General features: G+C 42.6%; 1 protein-coding gene across 1 annotated transcript in view; it reads right to left on the reverse strand.

The window, feature by feature from the left end:
• LOC309563568 (disintegrin and metalloproteinase domain-containing protein 9-like) overlaps positions 1 to 25,728 on the reverse strand; it is a 100,748-nt gene that overhangs the window by 44,460 nt on the left and 30,560 nt on the right. The window contains exons 3-9 of the mRNA XM_082268032.1: positions 19,355 to 19,431; positions 14,193 to 14,271; positions 9,078 to 9,157; positions 7,066 to 7,243; positions 6,037 to 6,102; positions 3,789 to 3,860; positions 411 to 580 (exon numbers count right to left, since the gene is read on the reverse strand). Coding sequence (XP_082124158.1) covers positions 411 to 580; positions 3,789 to 3,860; positions 6,037 to 6,102; positions 7,066 to 7,243; positions 9,078 to 9,157; positions 14,193 to 14,271; positions 19,355 to 19,431 — 722 coding nt within the window. The remainder of the gene's footprint in view (positions 1 to 410; positions 581 to 3,788; positions 3,861 to 6,036; positions 6,103 to 7,065; positions 7,244 to 9,077; positions 9,158 to 14,192; positions 14,272 to 19,354; positions 19,432 to 25,728) is intronic.

Genomic DNA, 25,728 nt, shown 5'->3' on the forward strand with positions numbered 1-25,728 from the left:
CACTTAATCCTTCCTCAATAGGGTTTAAGCTAAATTTGCAAAACTGTTCAGGAACCAAACCCCAAGCAGATTCACAAATCATTGTTGCACCCATTTCTGCCCTCTTCATTGACACTACCAGTGAGCTATTGAGCAAAGCTTACAAGTTAACAGAGAGCTGAGCAGAGTTTGGTAATAGATTGCCTTATGGGTGAGTCCACTGTGCCTGCAAGACTGCCCAAAATATGCTTGTTATTAGAACAACGTAATGTAAATACATTGGAAACAATTGATTATGGGACCACATTTGGGATTCCAACCTATAAGTTATAGACAGAATTTACGAAGGGCAGTTCAGTGTATGTTCTGAAGATATCTGTTCAGCTGAAGATATCTGTTTTGTTATATGGGTGGGTAGCAGGAACACTCACATGAGAAGATGGTAGATGTCACATTTCTTGAGATCCGTGGTGCTTTGTCTCCATTGAACAAATCTCCCCAGGACATCCCCAGCAGTTCCGCTGCTAACATCAAAGGGATTATCCGTGGACCATATCACCAAGTTAGTTATAGCTACTCGAATGTTCAGGCTACGAAACATCTATAAAACAGCAGAAAACAAATCAAGCATCAGAACATTGTATGTCTGTATCAGAAGGACCAAACGTCTGTAGACCACACTCTCTGGTCCTGCAAAAAGCTTTACATTCAAACTGACTGATTGGGCAAACCTTTCTGCTGAACAAGTATACTTTTTACATCGCCATGTATCTTCTGCTTCTAAACGTTCTGTAGTGTAGTTCTCTTTGGTGGCCACGCAGCCACTTCTGTAAACTATCAGAGGGAAACTATAGTTTGGCAGGAATTGATTCACATGCTCCCTGTACTTGGTAGTGCCAGGTATGGGAATTCAATTTCCCCAAAGCACAGTCTCATCTGATTCCTAACACCTTTGCTGCCATGGCCGTTTATGCATTTTTTGCACACGTTTAAAAAATCATTTTAGTCCTAAAGATTATGTAAACCCTCCCAAACATTATATATTTGGGGAGAGCAGACCCTAGAGCAGGGGTCCCTAACGTTTGAGCCGTCCATGGCCTGCTGAAAGCCACAAGCTGGGCTGTGTGGGGGGCAGAGCGAGCCACCATCCAAACACCAGAGGGCGCTGGCTCCCCTTCTCCTAGCACCACTAAGTCATCACGAAGAAGCAAAAGGGGAGGGAGGAGAGCATTGGTGAGACCAAGGCTGCACCCACTCCCCCAACATGAGGTGACAGGCTGCACCCCAACACCCCCTCCCCCCCCAAAGTGACAAGCTGCACCACCAACACCCCTCAGGCTGCAACTACAACCCGCAACCCCCCAACTCTTGTCTGCGGAGGGAGTTAAGTTCTGTGCGGCCGGCCCCTGGTGCTGGGGAGGTTTGGGACCACTGCCCTAGAGAATCAAATAACAGTAGTTCCAATTTTTTTAAGTCACTTGAAATTAGTGCAATGGTTTACGAAACGCAAAATATTAGTAAAATATAACTTTACTTTTAAGGCACATAAACGCAATATATTACCCAATTTTTTTAATCAAATGCATTATTCGACAGGACACCGGCAATGGAACCGTTCATATCGCCGCGACTCATGTCATGATTTGGTTTCGACTTGCATAGACTTCTGTTAACCACTTCAGCTTTGGAAGATTTGGAAGAAGTATACCGCTTTTTTCCACTTTTAACTACAGGTAAGCCTATAATAAGGCTTACCTGTAGGTACAATTAATATCTCCTAAACCGGCACGGTTTAGGAGATATTTGCACTGCATGTAGCCGCTCACGCGAGCGGCGCATGCGCTCTGAAGGTCCGGCGGACTTTCAGCTTTCCTTGCCGGGAGCTTGCCGGAAAATGACTCCCGCGCGCATGCGTGGGAGTGACGTCATCGCAGCTGTGGCCAATCACAGCGCCGGAGCCGCCGAACCTGGAAGAGATCATGTCAGCGCCCGCATCGGTGTCCAGGGGTCCGTGTCGGGGCTTCGTTCTAAGGTAAGTAATTCATAATGAGTTAGTATGCGGTGCATACTAGCTCATTATGCCTTTGTCTTGCAGGCTTTTTTTTTTTTTTTAGGTTTACAACCGCTTTAAGTTCAGCCAAAGCTCATTTGGCTGTATTTCTCCTTTGGATCACAGGAGTGGAATTTGTTTTGCACTCCTGGGACCCATTTTCAGCAAAGATGTCTGAAGCAGACTTTAACAGAGCGGACTTTAAATACATCAGTATCCCCATCAAAGTGCCCCTTTATATCCAGTGTCCAGATATACTTCTATTTGTTCCCGTCAGAGCTGTGTGTACATGCAATTTCCCAATAAGAATAATCCGCCCAACAAGAATATCAAATAGGAATAATCCACCCATTAAGAATAGTTTTCCATTGCGCGCACGTGCAGAGTGTGCAGAGAGCGAGGCAGAATCTGACATTTAGATTCTACATCCACCGCGCTCTCTGGGGTTTGCCTCTTGTCGGATAATGCCTCAGAGAAACCGCGCATGCACAGTGCCATCGTCACGCCAGCTGATCGGGATATCAGCTGGAGTGACGTTATGTACTGTGCATGCTCAGTTCGCCGGATGCATTTTTCAATGGGAGGCATTTTTCGATAGAACACCGGCAGTGAGGTGCAACTTGTCATGCAATTTGGAATTGTCAAATCGCATGACAAGTCGCACCTGTGTGAAGGGGGGGCTTAGTGAATTGACTATAACACCATTTTATGAGGTATTTACCTCGTGTTTTTTCTTTGTGTGGTAAATAACTCATGAGGTGATAGTGAATTGACATTTTCAGAATCTCATGAGATAATTGGAAAAAATGTGCCACGTGATTTAATCATCTCACAAGATATTCTTTAGTGAATTATGCACTATGTGTCTTATGGACGGCTCGTAAGCGAGCACACACAGGTGTCGCTAAAGCAAACAGTTTTCTATAGCGGCACTCAGCAGAGGGGAGGAGCCAGGAGCACCGGGACTCAAGAAGAGGATGATCGGGCCTACTCTGTGCAAAACCATTGCACAGAGCAGGTAATTTTGATGAACCCTGTGCCCGCACTGCATGGGTTAACTGCTCGTTGTTGTATAGGGGATTGCAAAGTGGAGATATACTCACCTAATCTGTCAATCCTCTGAGTACAAGACCCGTCCCTGCCGCTCCTGTCCCCCCTATACACTAGCAGTCTTGTGAATGCACTGTTCCTGGCATCATCACGCCCATAGACTGGTTATGGACATGAGGACAGCAGGAACAGTCCATCACTGGACATGGGGGAGTGTGGTTTTCCAGAGGATCGAAAGATCGGGTAGGCATATTCTTTCACTGCGCCCCTGGAAGAAACGAGTTGTAAACCCATGCAGGGAGTTCTGCTTAAAAAAATAAATAAAAACCTTTAAAATCACTTTATAATTCATCTGAAGTGAAAGTTCCCAAGTGCAATATTACCACATCCAAATTAAGTCACTATATTGTATGTGTATATATATATATATATATATATATATAAATATGTATATATATACTGTATATATAAATATTGACTTTGCAAGGATTTGCTACCTTGGTGTACCAGGAACATACATGGGTCATGACGGTGATACAGGAGGCATCTTAAAACATACCTATACATCGTTACATTAACAAAGACAGAATAAGAATTTTTATACATGAATTCTACTTTTGTTTCAGTGTTTCTTGTTAATTATTTTTACAACCGAGGTTTGACTTTCTCTGCACTCTTTATAAAACGACTTCATCTTTTTAACTCTTACCCCATCAACGATGTTGATCAGTTCTATGGTGCTCACTTCTGCAGCTGTACTGTTGGAATTCTCATATTTGTACTAGAAAAGAGAAAAGGTGTTAAATGACATTTTGGTAATTTTTTGTGAAACGTCTAAGACATAACTGTTCATAACTGTTCTGGGAAACGTATCGTTCATCTATCACACATGCATGGGATTTGTTTATGTATATGTATATATATATATATATATATATATATCTTTGGGCTGACATCTAATGGTAATTCCATGTAACTACAATTTGTTTTGTTCATGCCTGTGAATGGTATATTCTTGTTTACCTATATGTTGAGGCTAGTTGGTTTAGTACTTAGACAGACCCGCTACCTTTTTTCTTTGTGTTTCCGCAGTTAATTACCAGGCTTCATAGTGGGCACAAGGCTTAGAAGATTATTATCTCAAATGACTGCTAAACATCCATGTACTGCATTTTATCAAGTAAAAACTATGTTGAATTAAACTGTCGTGTCTTATTGGAGGGTTGAGAGGGAGTTAATTTCATCAGTTCAGTCATTTTTTTTCAAGGAACAAAACGTATGAAGTAGACATTAGTTTTTCATGTGTTTTTACATCCGCCAGCTAGACCTTAACCACTTGAGCCCCGGAGCTATTCTTTCATGCAAAAATTGACCATTTGCATATTTACATCTGCTTTTTGTCTGAACAGTTATTTTTTAAACGGAAGAAAATTAGGGCTGTGTTCTGCTCCATAAAACAGATGTTGACAGAAGCAGATATAAATGGATTATCATCCATTTACAACCGTTTTTCCATTGAGATAGATTGATGTCCGTTTTTCATCCGTCAACGGATGGATGAAAAACGGACAAACGGTCTACATGTGTGAAAGGGGCCTAAAGGAGTTGTGTTGATGAATAAGGGTCCTTTCATACGAGGATCAGTTTACATCAGTATTTCATCAATTTCTTATCCGTTTCTGATCAGGTTCTTTTGAGTCTACCAATGCCAAAACAGATGAAAAACGGACAGTTTACATCTGATTTCCGTCCATTCTGTTTTTAACGGAAGAAAAATAGGGTTTTGACCAAAAAACGGATGTTGACGGAAGCGGTTGTAAACGGATGTAAATAAATGAGCATCAATTTACAACCATTTTTCCATAGAGATGCATTAATGTCTGTTTTTCATCCGACAACGTAAAAATGGACAAAAGGAAATCCCGCATGAAAGGGGCCTAAGATGGTGCTTAACCACTTGCCGACTGCCCGCCCCAGATATACTGCGGCAGGCTTTTTACACAATGCACAGGATTCACCCCTTAGGTTTCACAGTCAGTATAACAGGCATGCTTTGCTGCATATACAGACTGATTCTACCATTATGGGATTAGTGTTCCCTATTTATTTGGGACCATCTCATATACCCTTGCTGTCTATTACTATTTGATGTTCATGTGCCCTTATACATTTTTGTGTTTTATTTGTTTTTTGTTGTTTTTATATTTTTTTATTATTGTTCTAATATTGTTCTGGTTGCCATTGTATTTCATTATATATTTTAGAGTGCTTCATATATATTTTTATATAACGTTTTATATAATGTTTTGTGCCTGCTGTGCTACACTGATTGGGGTAGGTACTCCGTTTTTTCGGGTGTGACGGTACTTGTATTAAATTTTAGATCCTTTGTCCCGGATTCCTTGTGTCGATTTGGCTATTGAACACTTGGATACGTTTCTTTTGAGAGCAGCAGTTCGGGTTACTTATGGCCATTAACTGCACACATTTCCGGGCTCAGCGTATTGTTTGCGCTTCATGTTGAAGCGCATAGGTTATTTCCTGTGTGGGGGGTCACGCCGGAAGCCTCAGCTGTACGCTATTTGCCCGTTCTCCATTAGGTATTTATATTGGGTGTGACGCAGACGTTGGTTCACGCCCCCTTGATAACGTCCTATTGACGAAAAGCTTTGGGAGGAGCGGAACCTACGTCATCCGTTCATTTATAGCATGAACTTTATGTGAACTGTGGCAGAATTTTGAACTGAGAGGGGACTGTACAGTTTAATTTTTAAATATTCACTGCTGCTGTGCGTTTTATATTTGATTTATGCTATGCAGTTCTAATGTGATGTTTTTGCCTGTTGGATTGCCTGTTTCATGTTTTAACTCTAGTGCGACTCTATCTATTTACATTATGGGATTAGTAACACTTTAAATGCTTAGAAATAATAATCATGATGAATTAAATTTCTTACGCGCAGATTGTCTACAACTACTCCGAGCTCCACGTAATTGGTAGTAAGAAGAACGTCTCTTTTCTTCTGTAAAAAAAAAAAAAAACAACAAACACATTGAATGACTGTCACTATACAGAATTACATTTTCACACCACATACATGTTATTTAGGCTACATGCAAGTGGGTGCATTTACCCGTGTAGATAAGGTCACTGTTTACTTTTGTTTTCCCAGATGTCCTGGAGTTGCATACAGCCGCCTATAGACATGAATGGGCTAAGGCGACTTCACACAGCTACATTTTCACTTCTTCAACATTTAACATAATAACCTAATCCTAACCACAAAACACTTAAAATAGAACTATAGGCACATTTTTTTTTTTACATTTTGGATAGAGGGAGGGTTATAACCCCTGTAAGGTTTGTTTTTGTCCTTTTTGTCCCAATAGGGAGATTTACCTTCACTTCCTGTCCCTTAGCCAAAACAGGAAGTGAGAGGAAATCCCTGCAAATGAAGGGAATCTCTTGGGGACCCCCAGGTGCCCAGAATTAGTGTCACCATTGGAAGATTCCCCCTTCATTACTTTTCCGGGGCCAACCCAAAATTTGAGATTTTCTTTTACTTTCAATGATAACGGTAGACAGGACAAATAGAGAGGGTGAATCTCTCGAACGGGGGCACAGACAACAATAAAAACTGGCAGGTGTTCTAATCCTTCTCCACTTTATTGAAAACTAAAAAAGTTATACTTTAATCCTAACAGATAAATAAAAACCCATCGCCCCAACTGTAACACTATTTTAACCCAACCTGACCGTACTGCACCATATTTCCCTCTTTTTGCACCATGAATGGTGGAACCTAATCCTTCCATGGCCACTACTGATAAGTAACAGCAAAGTTGTCAAAGCTGGAAGGAACTGATCCAGCTTGCAGTATTGTGAGCTACTCTGAAGCATGGACTGAAGTTATTGGTCCTATGTAAAATTCTGCATCACTTTCAGTATTTTGAACATTATGTTGAAGAAATAGGCATGAATTTACCCTGCGGAGTTGGAAATATGAAGACAGTAAGGTATGTGGGGACTCTGTGCTGAAGTCCTCCACACCACACATGGTTGGTTCATCAGGCTCCTCCAACTGGTACAGTCGATGTTCTCCATTTGATACATTTTTCACGGGCTCAATCCCATAATGTGTATCATTCCATAACAAGACTCCCCTGGAAAACAGGACTTCGATATTAAAACAGTCTCATTCACTTGCACAGCTAAAGTCAGCATAGCTTCAGCTCATTCACTGAGCCAAGTGAAAATCCACATTGCAAAATAAACATGCTCTGCAATTTCACAGCCTGTGTCAATTTGGGTTTTGTCCATTTCAAGAAGGTTTTGCATTCCCATAAATAAATGGAGGGGCAAAACACACATGAAGCAGGTTAAATGCTCCTCAGAAGGAAGTTGACTGCAGGTCGGGTGCACCTGTCAGTAGTTACTGAATCAGAAGTGGCACAAACTGATGTCATCAACACAAGCCCAAGAGGCCACAGAGGCTGCTGGAGAATTTGTAGATGGAGTAACAACTGTATTTGTATGCATTTGTACTGAATTCCTGGAAATATTCTATAAATTACTGGTCAATAGAAGAACTTTTGAGAATTGTTTTGTCTTCATCTGTTTTGCATAATATGCCTATAGTCATTATAAAGGCTTATAGAATGCATGAAGGTAAAAAAACCTTTTGTGTGCAGTAGCGTACCCCACTTACCTGAGCCCAGTAATGTGTACAAGAGCAGCGGCTTTCCCGGGTCTCTTCCACCTCATTGGCTGAGACAGCAGTGGTAGCCATTGGCTTCTACTATTGTCAGTCACAGCCAGTAAGCCAATGAGGAGAGAGCGGTGGCTGGCCCAAGCAACGCTCCATGTGTAAATGGACACACGGAGCAGCAGCTTGGCAGCGAGTCAGGTGCCCCTATAGCAAGCTGCTTGCTATGGGGCACTAAGCAGTAGGGATGTAACGATATCAAAATCTCACGGTACGATACAATTTCGATATTGACCTCAGGGTACGATATTTATTGCGATATTGTGGAAAAGCTCATGGTATTGTTAAATAGCTCATGATAGTGTTTGTGATGATAATAGCGAAAAAATACCGACATTTATTCTGCTTTTGCCAGTCAACAGGCAATTTATTGTTGTATTTATGGATCCATGACAACATAAAACACTGATCACATAGTGCTTTTAAAGTGCAAATTGTAGTCAGGAACATCAATATTCTGTATAGTAATATTTGGTTGCATAACTGATTCTTCTGTGCAATGTTCAAGTTAAAAAGCAGCTAGAACAATTGTAAACAAACAATAGGCAATTCCCTTTAAGTGCAAACAAAGATCAAGTTAAGTCAGGTTTAAATGTGCATGGCAAATAAAGGCAGCTTTTTAAAACTGGTATTTAGGAACATAACTTAAACTTAAATAAAATAGTCAGTCAAAAAGCCTTTAAAAAAAACACTGACCTATCATTTAGCTTATGTTCACGTTTTTCATCAGAAAGATCAAAATATCTACATTGCAAGAAAAAAAAAAACAGTAAAAAAAATCCTTAAACTCTGGTCTATGTAGTTAACAATGATTTGTTCCGCGGGACTGTGTTTATTCCTCTTGCTTTTTGACGGACACCTGTCCTTTTAATATTGTAACCCAACCACGACGATATCGAGACACGACCACGACGATATTGAGACGACCACGCCGATACGATATCGCGATATCTTCGATATCGTTACATCCCTACTAAGCAGGAGGTATGTGCCAGGAGCGCCAGCAGGGGACCCGAGAAGAGGGGGGTCCTGGCTCCTCTGTGCAAAACAACTGTACAGAGCAGGTAAGTATGACATGTTTATTATTGAGAAAAAAAAATAAAAACTTTAATATCACTTTAAAGTGTATTAAAACAATTTCATGACAGGTAGGTTTATTTCTACACATGTAGAATAGATCCATTTTAGATTCTTCATATTTTCTACCTAAAGTAAAAGAACTCCATACTAACCTGAGACCAGAGCAAGTGCTGAGAGCAACGACTGAGTCATCCATTCCATCCACTTGTCCATGATAATAACAGTTGTGTTCCTGGCAAAAGTGAATTGTAAAGATGTTTAGCATAAATTAACACCAACCACTGAATGTTTTTCAGCACATAACATTGCAACATTTATTTCAGAAGATTGCAAAATGGGCAAGCAGTGTAACTAGGCAGTGGGGAAATCAAATAGAATGAAAGAAAAAGGGGCATTTCATATGCCCCCCTTTTTCTCATGGGATAAGTGGCAGGTCAGAATATTTCCAGTCAGTTTTAGGCGGGAAGATAGCAGGTAGAATTTACCTCAGGGAACCTGCCTAGAGATATTGTAGTAAAGGGTGGAGTTTAGGCAGTCTGTCAGGTGATAGGTCAGTTAGTGAGGAAAGTGGGAAGGCACCTCAGGAATTTCTAGAACGTTCCAATAGGTTATATAAGGAGCTGGCATTACCTGAGGGGCTCATTCACCTCACAGCACTCAACATTGGAGTTTCCCAACCCCCCCCTCCCCTTATGTCGTGGCTGTTTGTTATGTGGAAGGTCACTCTTGCAACTATGCAAGGGTGGACAAGTTTGTTATTGAGTATGGGAGTTTGTTTTGAAGAAAAATTGCTTTATTTATTGATGCAGCCTGAGCTGTAATGGCTGGGTTGTCTGGATTTTAATAATCAATAAAATTTTTATTTATTGAAGCTTAACCAGTAATAAACGGCCGCGGACAATTTTTAAGCCAAGTCTTGAGTCCTTGTATTTTTTTATAAATTAGAAGCATTTATATAAGTTTTTATTCTAGTTTGAAGGGTATATCAAAGATCCTGACTACTGTCCCATTGTAGGGGCATCACTAAAGGGATCTCCAACAGAAGGGAGGAGGTTCTGATTCCACTATATAGAGCTTTAGCTAGACTACATTTTGAATACTATAACTATTAATTGTATTGTAGGAGTCATATAGCGCCAACAGTTTGTGCTCTGCTTTACAAAATAAAGGGATACGGTATAGTTACAATACAATTCAAAAAATGGATGGCCAATAACTGTGAGGATGAGTTCTTTGAGAATGAAAGTTCCAGTTGTTAGGTAGGAGGTGGGATAGGTCTTCCCTGAAGAGATAGGCAGACAAAGTAGGAGATAACTGTACAGGTTGAGGTAGAGAGTTCCAGAGAATGGGAGAGACTCTGTCCTGGATGTGAGCATGTGAGGAGGTTATGAGGGAACTAGACAGCAGGAGGTCTTGGGATCTGCAGAGATGACAGTGGGTTTTTTTTTTACTAAAACTGGAAAATGCAAAATCTGGTGCAGCTCTGCATAGAAACCAATCAGCTTCCAGGTTTTATTGTCAAAGCTTAATGGAACAAGCTGAAGTTAGAAGCTAATTGGTTAACATGCACAGCTGAACCAGATTGTGCACTCCTCAGTTTTAGTAAATAAACTCCTATGGGTAGGGCTTCCACCTCATCCTTTTAAAACCAAACACATAATAATTACACAGGTAGGGGATATTTTGAGAGGATTGTTAGTATTTTGGATTCTATATTTTGGGTGATTGTTGGTTAGACAGTTCTGGAAACCTCGCTTACACACAAATAATTATAAGATAGAAGGAGCCCAGAGACAGGCAAAAAATGGTGGAAGTTCTAAGAAATAAAACATCAGAAAGCTGAAGAAAGACGCGGGGCGCTGAATCACTTCAATCAGTCATTGTTCTCAGTCAAGTCTTAATCACTATAAGGGGAATGTTTTTTATTAGGCCTCATGCACATGGGTAATGCAATTTACACAAGAGCTTGCTGGCACAAAGATCTGCATAAAAAAAATGGCCTGTAGTGTATCTAAACTCATATGGGCATACACATGTATGTCCGTAAAAGTTAAAATGCGTACAGGCTTTTACTTTGATGATGTTTATATCTCCCCCTAGCCCTAAATAATTCATTCACTAGGCAAGGCTGGTGGTGAAGGTGCAAAATGACCCCGGCCTTTAGCCCCGGTTCACACTACTGCGTGTGCGGGGTTCGCATGTCATGTCGGAGCGCACTGCTCCGACATGACATGCGATCAGCTGTGCGGTGCGAGTTTAGCCATACAGTTTGTATGGCTAAATTCGCACCGCACCCGCAGCAAACACGCACAGGAGGCATTTTTGCTGCCGCATCAGGATCGGATCGCACAGCGGTTCACACTTGTGCGATCCGATCCTGTGCGAACTGCACGATCGCACTGCGATATGCGATCAAACTGGGGGTGTCGTTAAGATTACATTGACACCCCCAGCGGATCGCATATGGCAGTGTGAACTGCCGGGGGTGCGTGTGCGATGCGGGAACAGGCTGGGAATTTGCAGCCTTCCCGCATCGCATCAGTGTGAACCGAGCCTTAGTCATTCTGTAGAAGGTTTTCTCATGAGGTAATTCTGCGCTTGTACTGTCTCTGCTCCCTAGTTAGTGACTCATTCAGGGCTAGGGGGAGATGTAGACATCAACAATGTGTAGGCAGTGGCACAGGCACAGAATGACCTTGGCCTTTAGTGATTCAGATATCAGTATGTGGCACCACTGCTGTCTACATACTGTTTATGGTTACATCTCCCCCTAGACCTGCATGAGTCATTCACTAGGCAAGGGTGGTAGCACATGACCAATACGCTTTACATATGTAAACATTCACACAAGCATCAATTTGTGTACCACATAAAATATGGTCAGAATTAACAAGGACACAAAATGTTCTACTTTAGGTTTATGCAGCTGAATGCTACAGGGGAATACTGACTAATGTGCAACTTTATGAATTACCCATAACATACAATACTGCTGAGTTCAGACCCATATGTGCATGAGTCCTTAAGCAACTCTCTTAGGAGTGGTGGTCAATGGTTTGCTTTGCTTGCGTAGTGACTGCAAATGCAAGAAGGAAAGCTCCAAAAAGCATAATGTATGAAGTCCAGATTTGATTTTATTCAGATTCATATTATAGAAATCCAATGCGTTTTGGGGGTTCAAAGAATAACCTTTTATCGGGGCTTGGTTCTGTTGAACAAAACACATACTTGACAGAAAAAGGAGGAATCCAGAGAGGTAATCCAGAGGCCAGAACAAATCAAAGCGCATTGTGGAAGACTGCAGGAACTTAAGTGGTTCAAAAGTTAGGCCCCTTTCACACGGGCATTCCCATCAAGTCTGCCCATCAGTTTTTCAAGCAGACGTGATCAGAATGCAACCCTATGCACAATGTAAAACCAGTTGCCTACCTCTTGGTCTGTCCAGGTCCAGCAAAGAAAAGGAAAAGGCCTACTTCATTTTCATTTTTTTGCAGACTGGATTGGAGTTAGCCTAAAGGGACAGCAGAATCTGTTTACACCTGGCTGCCCATAGAGCTGACAGAGGTCTGCCTATGTCCACTGGGCAGAAATTGAACAGACACAGTTGTGACATTCGTCCCGTTTGGCTCTGATCAGCAAGGGATCTTCTCATAGCTCCCATGCTGGTCAGAGCGGGCTCAGCTCTGTCTGAAAGGAGCCCTAAAACATTTTTTTCAACGCATTCCCTGCATTAAGATAAAAACATTTTACCACTTGTTGTGCCACCTCTCCCCCTTCCCAAACACTTATCTGAGTCCTCTTGATCCAGCGCTGTGCCCAGCTCTCCTCTCTTCCTCTTCTCACAGGAAAATCAGGCAGCAGAGGGAGCCATTGGCTCCTGCTGCTGTCAGTCAAATCCTGTGGGGAGGGAGCGGCGACACCCTATATGTGTCTATTAGTTCACACAGCTATGTTATAGGGGTACATGCAGGAGTGGAGAGCGCTGGTGGGGCACTCCAGAAGAAGAGGTAAAAGACCTCTCTATTCAATACCATTGCAAAGAGCAGGTAGGTATAAACCTATTTTTTTTTTTTTTTTAAGGATTTACAATCACTTTAATATGTACAGCCTCAAAAAAGAAGGGAAAGAGTGGGCATGACTGAAACCTTTAACCCTATCGCTGTCAGAGCCATTTATCCACTTTTTGTACACATGAAGATTAGGATAACCCCCAAACATTATAGATTTTCTAAAAGCAGAGGTCATGGATAATAAAATGGTGGTAGACACAATTCCATCTGGCTCAACCAATAAAGCAGATATAGATAAATAGAGTGTGATTAGGGTTCAGAAGGGCAGTGTTTGTAGTATGAAGCTAAGATAATTAACTTGGGGACATGACCTCAATGTAGCTGGAGAAAAGTTTAAAGCTAACCTTAGAAAGTATTATTTTCCTGAAAGAGTAGTGTACTTCCAACAGAGATGATAAGTCAGTCAACAGTAAATGACTTTAAACCTTCTTGAGACAATGGATGTATACTTCCCAAGCATGCTTGCTGCTTAGTGAATGGTCCTACAACCTCCTGGGAAATGTGACATTCCCAGGAGGCTGTGGAAAGAGATGGGGTGGGGCAAAGGATGCCATCCTCCTCTAGGCGAGGATTGCAGAAGTGGGAGCAGGTAACAATAAAAATCAGTACTTACTCCTCCTCTGCACCCCAAAAAAACTAACTCAGGGTGCAGGAGGAAACAAACCAGTGAGACTTCACTTTTTGTGTAAAGTTTTGCTTTATAGTGTTTATAAACCCAATTAACTTCTCTTAGTCACTCCCATTTAATCCATAAACTATACATTTCAAAGTGTTTTATATATTTGTTTGATCATGATTAAAATAGAGTGAGCTCATAGCTTCCTATACATTCTGCAGTATTATGTCAAGCAGTGTTATCTGCCCTCAGCAGGATACCTCTGTGAACTAAGGAACACCTTCCCCTATGGTAAGGAGATGATGAGAGTAGGAGGTGTTCTGTTGTTCTAACACACAGGGACAACACTGCTGCTCCAAAGACTGATCACAGCGAATGAGCGTTGTCATCCTAGGAAAGGAAGTGTGTTATTGGCAGGATCACCAGGTGACAACAAACAGAAAAAGCCTGAAAAGAAAGAAAACGAATGCATCTACCACATCTAAAGACTGGGAAGTTGCAATATATTACATTTCTGTTCTTGGGGTTAGATACACTTTAAATGGAATAGAAAAAAAATGTAATATGGGGATTACACATACCAGTGCACGTCTTTTGAGCTTCTGCAGTCCACCATCTTTGCTGTAGGTAAACAGTTCAAAGTCTTTACTAATAAAGTCCCTGTAGAGAAAGTGGAAGATGGTGAATTCTGACATCATTTCAGATTAATAGAGTGAAATGTACAACAGATATAGTTACATAGTTACAAAGTTAGTCAGGTTGAAAAAAGACACAAGTCCATATAGCTCAACCAATAAAAAAGAAAACCCTACCATACAATGCCATATACACAATCCTATACCCGCAGTTGATCCAGAGGAAGGCGAAAACCCCATGATCCAATTTGCTACAACAGGGGAAAAAAATTCCTTTGTGATCCCCAGAGAGGCAATCGGATATTCCCTGGATCAACTTTACCTATAAATATTAGTATCCAGTTATATTATGTACACCTAGGAAAGAATCCAGGCCTTTTTTAAAGCAATCTACTGAGCTGGCCCGAACCACCTCTGGAGGGAGTCTATTACACATTTTCACAGCTCTTACGGTGAAAAAACCTTTCCATATTTGAAGGCAAAATCTTTTTTCCTCTAGACGTAAAGAGTGCCCCCTTGTCTTCTATGATGACCTTACAGTGAATAACTCAACACCAAGTTCACTATATAGACCCCTTATGTATTTATACATGTTGATCATATCCCCCCTTATCTCCTCTTCTCAGGAGAGAATGAATTCAGTTTAGCTAGTCTTTCCTCATAGCTGAGCTCCTCCATGCCTCTTATCAGTTTAGTTGCCCTTCTCTGCACTTTCTCCAGTTCCCCGATATCCTTTTTGAGAACTGGTGCCCAAAACTGAACTGCATATTCCAGATGAGGTATTACTAATGACTTGTACAGGGGCAAAATGATATCTCTCTCTCTGGAGTCCATGCCTCTGTTAATACAAGAAAGGAAACTTTGCTTGCTTTGGAAACCGCAGCTTGGCATTGCATGCTATTATTAAGCTTATGATTTTCCAGAATGTGTGGTTCATGCGCATGCGCAAGATCAGCAAGAGCATGCTGGGTAGCCAGCAACATCGTCTCCCAGAAGAAGATACCAGGGGGCTTCACATACCCACAATTAAGATGGGGGGGTGCTCGGAGGGGACAGCAAGGTTAGTTAAAAAAAAGCATATAGAAAGCCAACAATTAACCACTTGCCGACTGCCTAACGCCGATCTACGTCGGCAGTCAGCCCCTCACAGGCAAAGTGACGTAGGGCTACGTCACTAGCTTGTGAGGGTCTAGGGAGCGAGCGCGCGCCCCCGGAGGCGCGCTCCCGCTCCCGCGTGGTCACGGACCCCCCCGCGCGTGTGACCGGCGGACCCGATGTCCGCCGGTCACTCGGCGATCGGCGGGGGAGAGGGAGAATGTCAGGCAGCCTGTGTAAACAAGCTGCCTGTCATTCTCCTTGCTGTTAGGATACTGATCACTCGGATCTAGTATGTAGATCCGTTGATCAGTGTCCATACAGCTCAAGCCCCAGCCAATCACAGTAGAAAGCACGCCCCTAGGGATACACACAGCCCCTCCCTCCCAAATAAAGTTAACCCCTTCACTACCAGTGTATTTTTACAGTAACAGTGCATATATATAGCACTGATTACTGTAGAAATGTCACTGGTAACCCCAAAAGTGTCAAAAATGTCAGTCAAGGGTCCGATCTGTCCGCCCCAATGTCGCAGTACCGCAAAAAAAATCGCAGATCTCCGCCATTACACGTTAAAAAAAAAACAACAAAAATGACAGAAATCTTTCCCTTTGTTAGTAAACGCGATAACTTTTGCGCAAACCAATCAAAATACGCTTTTTGCGATTTTTTTTACCAAACATAGGTAGCATAAAACAAATTGGCCGAAAAAGTAAAAAAAATTTGATTTTTAAATTTTTTTTTGGGGAATTTCATATAAAAAAATGTGAAAAATATTGCTATTTTTGCAAAATTGACGCTCTTTTTTTGTTTATAGCGCGTGATCAAAAAATCGCACAGGTGATCAAATACCACCAAAAGAAAGCTCTGTTTGTGGGAAAAAAAGGACGCCAAATTCGTTTAGGTACAGCGTCGCACGACCGCGCAATTGTCCGTTAACGTCACGCAGTGCCGAATCGCAAAATACCCCCTGGTCGGAATGGGGGTAAAATCTTCCGGGGCTTAAGTGGTTAATATTAATACAGTTTGTTATTATTTAGCTACAAACATCACAGGTGTGTTTTTAAAAAAATAAAATAAATCCAGCTGGAACTCCACTTTAATGTACTTTGTGACATGTTTTGCCAGGCATTTGTGTCGCTTCCCGTGTTGTAGGGCATATATACTGGGGAACTGGCCTCCTGGTGGGAGCTGCATAGTGAGGACTAATGTATCATGCGTTCTGCTTTTGTGACAGCATTCCCCTCCAAAGGAACCCATTGTTTACAGCATCCAAGTGTATAGACTTTATGCTAAATGTATAGGCAACACCACTAGGGATAGCACAGCTAATCGTATGCATTACTAAATTTATACAGCCATAAAAGTGAGGATCGTCTTATGCACTGAAGTGTTTTAACTCGTTTGCAAATTACGAGAATGTTTGGTAAATGGAGTATTTGTTTACTAGGGAAGAGGAGAACAGTGTATTTGTTAATGTGTAGTCATGGTGTATCACAAAGAACTGGGAACTGGGAGTGAAATTACATTTAACCCTCCTGGTTATGAAGAAGAGTGAGCTTTATAGTAACAAGTGTAACCAAGTTAACCATTAAGATTTTGTACTATTGTGGAGAAGGACTACCAGAAGGAGAAGCAGCTGACAGTGAAAGTGGAGGTGGTGGCAGTGATCCTGGTAATGAGGGAACAGCTTAGTACTTCATGTTGCCCACTTAGTGGCAGGGTCTCTATATTGGAGCCCGCTGCAATACAGGGCCTGCCTAGAGACCAACCCTGGAGTCATAAGGGTTGGCACTGTGCACTTTGCAACGTGCAGTTGCACTCTGCAAGAGCAGTTGCTCCAGAGCTTAGTAAATGAGCAGAAGCTCTGCTGATGTCCAACATCCAATCATGTGCAAGCAAAAATGCTGTTTTTTTACTTTTCCTTGCAAATGATTGGGTATTCTTTGCAAAGTGAAGCTTAATCTTATTTTCAAAGCTCTGGAGCAACTGCACTTGTGTGCAACCCCTTGGTGTGCAAGGCCTTGCGAAGTAAATTATGGAGGCTTCCCGTTATCCTCAAGGGCAGAATATAGTTAAAAGTATAAGGTGGACATATGAGACAAGCTGGTGGAGTTAAATGTTTACTCAGTAGTACTTTCCCAAAATGCTTCAAGCCTCGTACACACGCAACGATTATCGGCCGACCGATCGTCCAACTTTTGTCCAAGTTGTGTTTTGTTGGTTGGAATGTGCCTTGACTGCACACGATTTTTCTCGGCCAACAAAATTCTACTTCAGAAGTGATATCATGTGTTGGTTTGTTTTCTTTGTGTTTTTTCTTCACTGAGCATGCCCAGACTTGCTCATCAGATTTTTCCCTGTCGAAATCTGTACTGACTGCACGAAAATCGGCCGTTGTGTTGACGGCCAACAAACATTTTATAGCCTGCACACCAGATTTTTTTCGGCCGAAAAGTCAGATTTTGTTGTCAGAAGCATCATACTAACAAGCCGAAAATCGGCCGATCGGACGTTGGCCGAAAATTCCCTGCCAATTTTCGACGCGTGTGTTCGGGGCTTCAGAGTCACATGTTGGTGCAGGTAGGAAGAGACCTAGCTTCTTGTATGGGTGAGCTACCCTAACTGTATTAAGGCCTGTGGCCTAAAAGTGTTGATGCTGCCTGAAGTAAGCATCTATTATGGACTGATCCAGAGTGAAGTGTGTTCCTTAGGTACCCCTAGGATACAATCCTCCTGTTTTTACCTCCCAACATGCTGATATTCAATGTACTATATCATACCTCCCAACTTTTTAAGATGGGAACGAGGGACACCTATTAGCAAAAGTATGTAGACATAGGGCACACCCCTGCCACGCACCCTTAAAAGAGAATTAAACAGGAAAAAAAAATCATTAGTTAAACCTACAAGTGCTTTTTTTTAACCACTACTATTCCTTTTTACTGGCTTTTGACATTTACAAATGCAGAAATTTTTAAATTGGATGAAAGGTTTACAACTGGGTAACACTTTTTGAAAGATGAAAAAAATGAATTTTATATACAACTATATAGGTCAGACCAAAATGAGAGACAAATAAGGAGGAGGGAGGGACAGAGGGATTTTGTTCCGAATCAGGGACAGTCCCTTGAAATCAGGGACGGTTGGGAGCTATGCTATATTAATTCTTGAAATTGTACAGATAGCTTATACTCTGTATTTCTATTACAAACCACTTAGGAACGAAATCATTAGTGCCCAACCTATGGGCTGGGGGCCGCATGCAGCCCTTTGACACTTTCTATATGGCCCTCAGGGACCCTGCAAACATGAGTTGGTATTTCCATATTGCCCTGTAATGCTAACAATTTCTAGCAGTCTCATGTAATATGTTAACAGTCTATGTCTCCTACAATATCTAGAGCACATTCACAGCCTCTGACCATCTCCTTTAGCAAGCTGGTAGTCTTTGATTGTCTCCTGTTGGTTGTCTGCAGTCTCTGACAGCTTTCTGTGTCATCGCATTCACTAAATACTAGGCGTTGACCTTTGGTGATACCAGGAGCCACACCTGAGGCCTTCCTTATCATGAAAGTTGACGTCACTGAATTAAATGGTTTATCACAAGAGCATGCATCCTTTAAGCTAGCAATACACTGAGCAAATTTAACTGGTTCCTGCAGGCTAATTGTAAAAAATCTAGCCATTTTGGAAAAAAAAATTACTGTGCAAATGCCTCGTGGATAATCTCTATAATTTTATATATTTACACCAGCTACATCTAGTGGCCATTATATCGTATTTTCCTATTCGAGGTACTTCAGGAAAATACTGCAGCAGTATAGCTACTACATGAAGATGATGATCAAAGGAAATAAACATATTAGACTCATTATATGGATTATTTGTGACAACTGTGTGAAAGCTGAGATATTTGCACAGCAAGATTTTTATAAATAGACCTACAAACTTGTATGGCCAATTTTACAGTATGTCTATAATCTGTTTATAACATGCAAGTCTCTGCATACCTGTTCCTCTGGAGGTTTAGAAGTAAAGTACCGTTTGATGTTGGAATGAGATATGTTAAACTATCCTCCCATAGACCCTGGGAAAACAAAAACAGTAAATTAGTTTATTGGTTCAGAGGCTGGCTCATATCCTTATTACACATAATGTACACACCTTTTACTAGGAAACTATAGCCACCGCATACCATGCAGTTGCAAAGGTGTCTGCAGTGAAACAATGAAGGACACACCCTAAAGTTAACCTTTGTCTGATAAAGGTCCTCAGAGTGAACTTTGAGTTTTTACACTGATCATACACTAGTAACATTTTTCATTTTAACAGTGCACAGTATGTGGTTTTTATTCAGGAAAATCCATTCCTTCCAAAATCCAATGTTAAAAGCAAATAAAAAAGTACTTTAAACTCCGCCATGGTCAGTCCTAAGCCCATGTGAAAGGAAAAGGGTTCCATGGAGAAGGCAACGGTCTACCCTGTGATGGTTGTAGGTTTGAGGGACACCAATGTTTGGTTACAGCTATTAGGGGAAGGTGAAAGACACTTTGTTTGCCGGAACCTTAGGGCTGGTTGGTCGTTCTAAAGCCTCGTACACACGCAACTAATTTCCGCCGATCGGTCGTCCATCTTTGTCTTTTGAGTGGTGTCTGTTGGTTGGAATGTGCCTAGACTGCACACAAATTTTCCCGCACGACAGAATTATACTTCAGAAGTGATGTCATGTGTTGGTTTGCTTTCTTTGTGTTCTTTCTTCTCTGAGCATGCCCAGTCTTGCTCATAAGATTTTTCCCCATCAAAAACTGTACTGATTGCACGAAAATCGGCTGTGTTTTGACAGAGGACAAAAATTTTATAGCCTGCACACCAGAATTTTTTCGGCCGAAAAGTCGGAGTCGGTTGTCGGAAACATCATACTGCCTGATGAAGGAGGAGGTCCTCCGAAACGACGTTGCGGCCCACCCTCCACTCTCGGTTCAGTGTACGTTCCTGTCGGCTTCCGCGGAGGAACCGACAGACTTCTACTTTCGGTTCCGGGTTATTACCTTCCTGCTGTACGGCGGACAGTGGTGAGGCTGCCCACGCTATTTGCAGCATCACCCGGCATTGCCGGTATTCAGGACTGCCTTCACCACTACACAGGACCCGCCACACAGGACCCAGATGTGACTGTCCTTCATTTGCATCTTCCATCGGATCCACTGTGGGGACTGTCCTTTTACACCATGCATGCTGTTTCATTGGAATACCTGTTTTTAACATGTAAGTTTCTATATTAAATTACACAGCTGTTCATCTACCTTTTATGACTTGGCGCCCTTGTTTCTTTTCTCTGTTACATGTTTGGAGGGTATCCCTACCTCTTGAGGAGCTGCCTGTCCAATCTTCACCCCAGTACCCTGATTTGGACTTTTTGTACTCTTCAGTGGCGGCTGGTGCTCAGAATTTTTGGGGGGGGGGCGCAAAAAGAAAAATGTAATAGGTATTGCTTCGCGTCAAAAAACGCAGTAAAAAATTGCGTGACTTTGAAGTCATGGTACAGGCATGGCACAAGTGATGGTATAGGCATGGCATAGGTGATGGTACAGGCATGGCACAGGTGATGGTATAGGCATGGCACAGATATGGTATAGGCATGTCACAGGTCATGGTACAGGAGATGGTATATGCCCCCTTTCAATGCAGTGACCAGCGTACATGCCCCCTTTCAATGCAGAGACCAGTGTACATGCCCCCTTCAATGCAGAGTTCAGCGTGCATGCCCCCTTCAATGCAATGAACATTGTGCTGTGCCCCCTTCAATGCAATGAACACTGTGCTATGCCCCCTTCAATGCAATGAACACTGTGCTATGCCCCCTTCAATGCAATAAACACTGTGCTGTGCCCCCACAATGCAGAGTTCAGCATGCATGCCCCCTTCAATGCAACTGTGCTGTGCCCCCTTCAATGCAATGAACAATGTGCTGTGCCCCCTTCAATGCAATAAACACTGTGCTGTGCCCCCTTCAATGCAATAAACACTGTTCTGTGCCCCCTTCAATGCAATGAACACTGTGCTATGCCCCCTTCAATGCAATTAACACTGTGCTGTGCCCCAACAATGCAGAGTTCAGCGTGCATGCCCCCTTCAATGCAATAAACACTGTGCTGTGCCCCCTTCAATGCAATAAACACTGTGCTGTGCCCCCTTCAATGCAATAAACACTGTGCTGTGCCCCCTTCAATGCAATAAACACTGTTCTGTGCCCCTTCAATGCAATGAACACTGTGCTATGCCCCCTTCAATGCAATGAACACTGTGCTGTGCCCCAACAATGCAGAGTTCAGCGTGCATGCCCCCTTCAATGCAATAAACACTGTGCTGTGCCCCCTTCAATGCAATAAACACTGTGCTGTGCCCCCTTCAATGCAATAAACACTGTGCTGTGCCCCCTTCAATGCAATAAACACTGTGCTGTGCCCCCTTCAATGCAATGAACACTGTGCTGTGCCCCCACAATGCAATGAACACTGTGCTGTGCCCCCACAATGCAATGAACACTGTGCTGTGCCCCCTTCAATGCAATGAACACTGTGCTGTGCCCCCTTCAATGCAATGAACACTGTGCTATGCCCCAACAATGCAGAGTTCAGCGTGCATGCCCCCTTCAATGCAACTGTGCTGTGCCCCCACAATGCAATGAACACTGTGCTGTGCCCCCACAATGCAATGAACACTGTGCTGTGCCCCCTTCAATGCAATAAACACTGTGCTGTGCCCCCTTCAATGCAATAAACACTGTGCTGTGCCCCCTTCAATGCAATAAACACTGTGCTGTGCCCCCTTCAATGCAATGAACACTGTGCTGTGCCCCCTTCAATGCAATGAACACTGTGCTGTGCCCCCACAATGCAATGAACACTGTGCTGTGCCCCCTTCAATGCAATAAACACTGTGCTGTGCCCCCTTCAATGCAATAAACACTGTGCTGTGCCCCCTTCAATGCAATAAACACTGTGCCCCCTTCAATGCAATGAACTCTGTACTGTGCCCCAACAATGCAGAGTTCAGCGTGCATGCCCCCTTCAATGCAACTGTGCTGTGCCCCCTTCAATGCAATGAACTCTGTACTGTGCCCCAACAATGCAGAGTTCAGCGTGCATGCCCCCTTCAATGCAACTGTGCTGTGCCCCCTTCAATGCAATGAAGACTGTGCTGTGCCCCCACAATGCAGAGTTCAGCGTGCATGCCCCCTTCAATGCAACTGTGCTGTGCCCCCTTCAATGCAATAAACACTGTGCAGAGTTCAGCGTGCGTGCCCCCTTCAATGCAACTGTTCCGTGCCCCCATCAATGCAGAGTTCAGCGTGCGAGCCCCTTTCAATGCAGAGCACCACAGCATTGTCCCCAATCACTGCAGAGCGCCACAGCATTGTCCCCAATCACTGCAGAGCGCCACAGCATTGTACCCCAATGATTGCAGAGCGCCACAGCATTGTCCCTTAATGATTGCAGAGCGCCACAGCATTGTCCCCCAATGATTGCAGAGCGCCATAGCATTGTCCCCCAATGATTGCAGAGCGCCACAGCATTGTCCCCCAATGATTGCAGAGCGCCACAGCATTGTCCCCCAATGATTGCAGAGCGCCACAGCATTGTACCCCAATGATTGCAGAGCGCCACAGCATTGTCCCCCAATGATTGCAGAGTGCCAGCATTGTCCCCCAATGATTGCAGAGCGCCACAGCATTGTCCCCCAATGATTGCAGAGCGCCACAGCATTGTCCCCCAATGATTGCAGAGCGCCACAGCATTGTCCCCAATGATTGCAGAGCGCCACAGCATTGTCCCCCAATGATTGCAGAGCGCCACAGCATATATATATATATATATAATATATAATGCATGAATTATAATCTAATCAATAATATAATTTTATTATATATATTATATATTAAATAATAAAATTATATTATTGATTTGATTATAATTCATGCGTTTGTGTTTCAAATTTATCACATCTGGGATGTCTACTAGTCTAGACTCTTGTTTTGGTCAGGTTTAAGTCAGTAATTACTAAGAATTGTAGGCCTATAATACATAACGCCAAATTTCCATGAAAACAATTGTACCACTTTTGGTATGTAATTCCTGACATAATCATACCGCCAGGGAGGTTAAAGAGGAAGAAAACCCTCCTCTGACACTTTTCCCTATATGTAAGCCTATGATAAGGCTTACCTATAGGTACTGTAAATATCTCCTAAACATGTACCGTTTAGGAGATATTTACCTTACATGCAGACAGTGACGTCACTGGCACATGCGCTCTGAAGGAACGGCCGCTCGTGCTGTTCCTTCAGAGACCCGTGCCATGACCATCGGCTCCCGCGCGCATGACCGGGAGTGACGTCACCGCGGCTCCGGCCAATCAGATGGCCGGATGCCGCGATCCTGTCATAGAGGTAAGCGGATGGCACGGCGAGGGCTCGTTCTAAGGTAAGTATTTCATAATGAGCTAGTATGCGACGCATACTAGCACATTATGTGTTTCTCTTACAGGTTGCAAAAAGAAGAGAAATTTTTTTTTTCAGGTTTACAACCTCTTTAAGAGTCCAGCTCTTCTCTAAATAAATAAATAAATTGAAGCGCTTTCAAACTAAATTTGTCAACTCATTGAATGTACTGAGAATTTTCTCAAGCATGCTGGTACAAATGTTTGAAAATCCACTAGTGCAGTGATGTTGAACCTTGGCACCCCAGATGTTTTGGAACTGCATTTCCCATGATGCTCAACTACACTGCAGAGTGCATGAGCATTATGGGAAATGTAGTTCCAAAACGTCTGGGGTGCCAAGATTCGCCATCACTGCACTAGTGTACCGCCTCCTTTAGAGCCAAAAGACCATGTACAGATTTAAATTTAGGTATTTATTCATCTATGTCAAAACTGTACCTGCCATTTCTTACATAGCAATGTTGATATTATCTTGCTGCCTCAGGCTTGTCTACGCACAATTGTCAAACAGCAAATAAGAATAGAAATGTATTTTCCAGAGAACATGTTCACGTTATAATGCTCAGCAAGTTATTCATTTACATTGTTTCACTTTGTACAAAACCGCATTGTCTGAGTCATTGTGGATATTGTACAACTCTTTTGATCTGTGTATGACTACCTGTAACCAGGTGAAATTCATTAACTCTTTAAACTGAATAGACGTGTCATATGGAAAGTGAAGAGGTAACTTTCATACGAAAATTCTCGTACGACAGAATTCAACTTCAGAAGTGATGTCATGTGTTGAATTGTTTTGTGTTCTTTAGTTTCTGAGCATGCCTAGTCTTGCTCTTATGATTTTTTCGGATGAAAACTGTACTAATTAAACTAAAATCAGACGTTGTGTTGACATACGATAAAAATTTTATAGCCTGCACATCCAGATTTTGTCATCTGAAAATTCGTAATCGGTTCTCGAAAGCACTATACTAACGATCCGATAATCGGCAGATCGTTCGTCGGACAAAATTTTACTTCCGATTTTCGTATCGTGTGTACGGGCCTTTAAGCTTGCCATAGATGGTTCCGTTTTTTCCTTCAACCAGCAGGTTGCTGAGTTTTCTGATGGCGAAAAGACTGCTGTTAGAATACACTGATCAGTGCTGCTGATTATAGCCTGCAGAGATGATCGATCAGGTAAAAAAAAACATCCAAAGAATCAACTTCTGTACCCCTGCCCATGCATGGATCGAAATTCAGCTGGTTCACGCTGAACCGGCCCCATTTCCATTAATGTATGGTTGGATTTGGATTTTGGAGGGTGTTATCCATTGTTCAGCTTTATTGCAGCACAGGTACAGATTTGTGAAGTTTTATGATATCTGTGGGCCAGCTGAGGAGAATCGCGGAATGCAGTTTCCTGATTTGTGAGCCTTCAGCTTTGGCATGCAAATAGGACACTTGCTGTGCTTTGTGTTTGGTCAAAATATAGAATATGTCTCTTACTTCCCCAGTAGTCACACAGGAGATTTACTACCATTGGTGCATACAGAATCTGTTGCAGCTGTGCATAGTAACCAATCAGCTTCTAACTTTAACATGTTCAATTAAGCTTTGACAATAAGGCCCCTTTCACACACGGAGTCCGTTAGGCGGACTCCGTTTTTCTCAGCGGGGGAATCGATCCGCCGATCCCCCGCTGAGCAGGCGGATGACAGCTGTGTCTACGCGCTGTGTGCGGAGACAGAGCTGTCAGGTCTCCATTCTTCTCTATGGGGGAATCGGATGGGAATGGACCGTCTGTCCGTTCTCATCCGATCCGATCCACCAGACGGATGGAAAATAGGGTTTCGATCCGTCCGGTTTTGATGGATCGGATTGGATGTCATTGGTCATGTCT

This window comes from Pelophylax lessonae, assembly GCF_965119305.1.
Source record: "Pelophylax lessonae genome assembly, chromosome: 9".
Taxonomy (NCBI): Eukaryota; Metazoa; Chordata; class Amphibia; order Anura; family Ranidae; genus Pelophylax; species Pelophylax lessonae.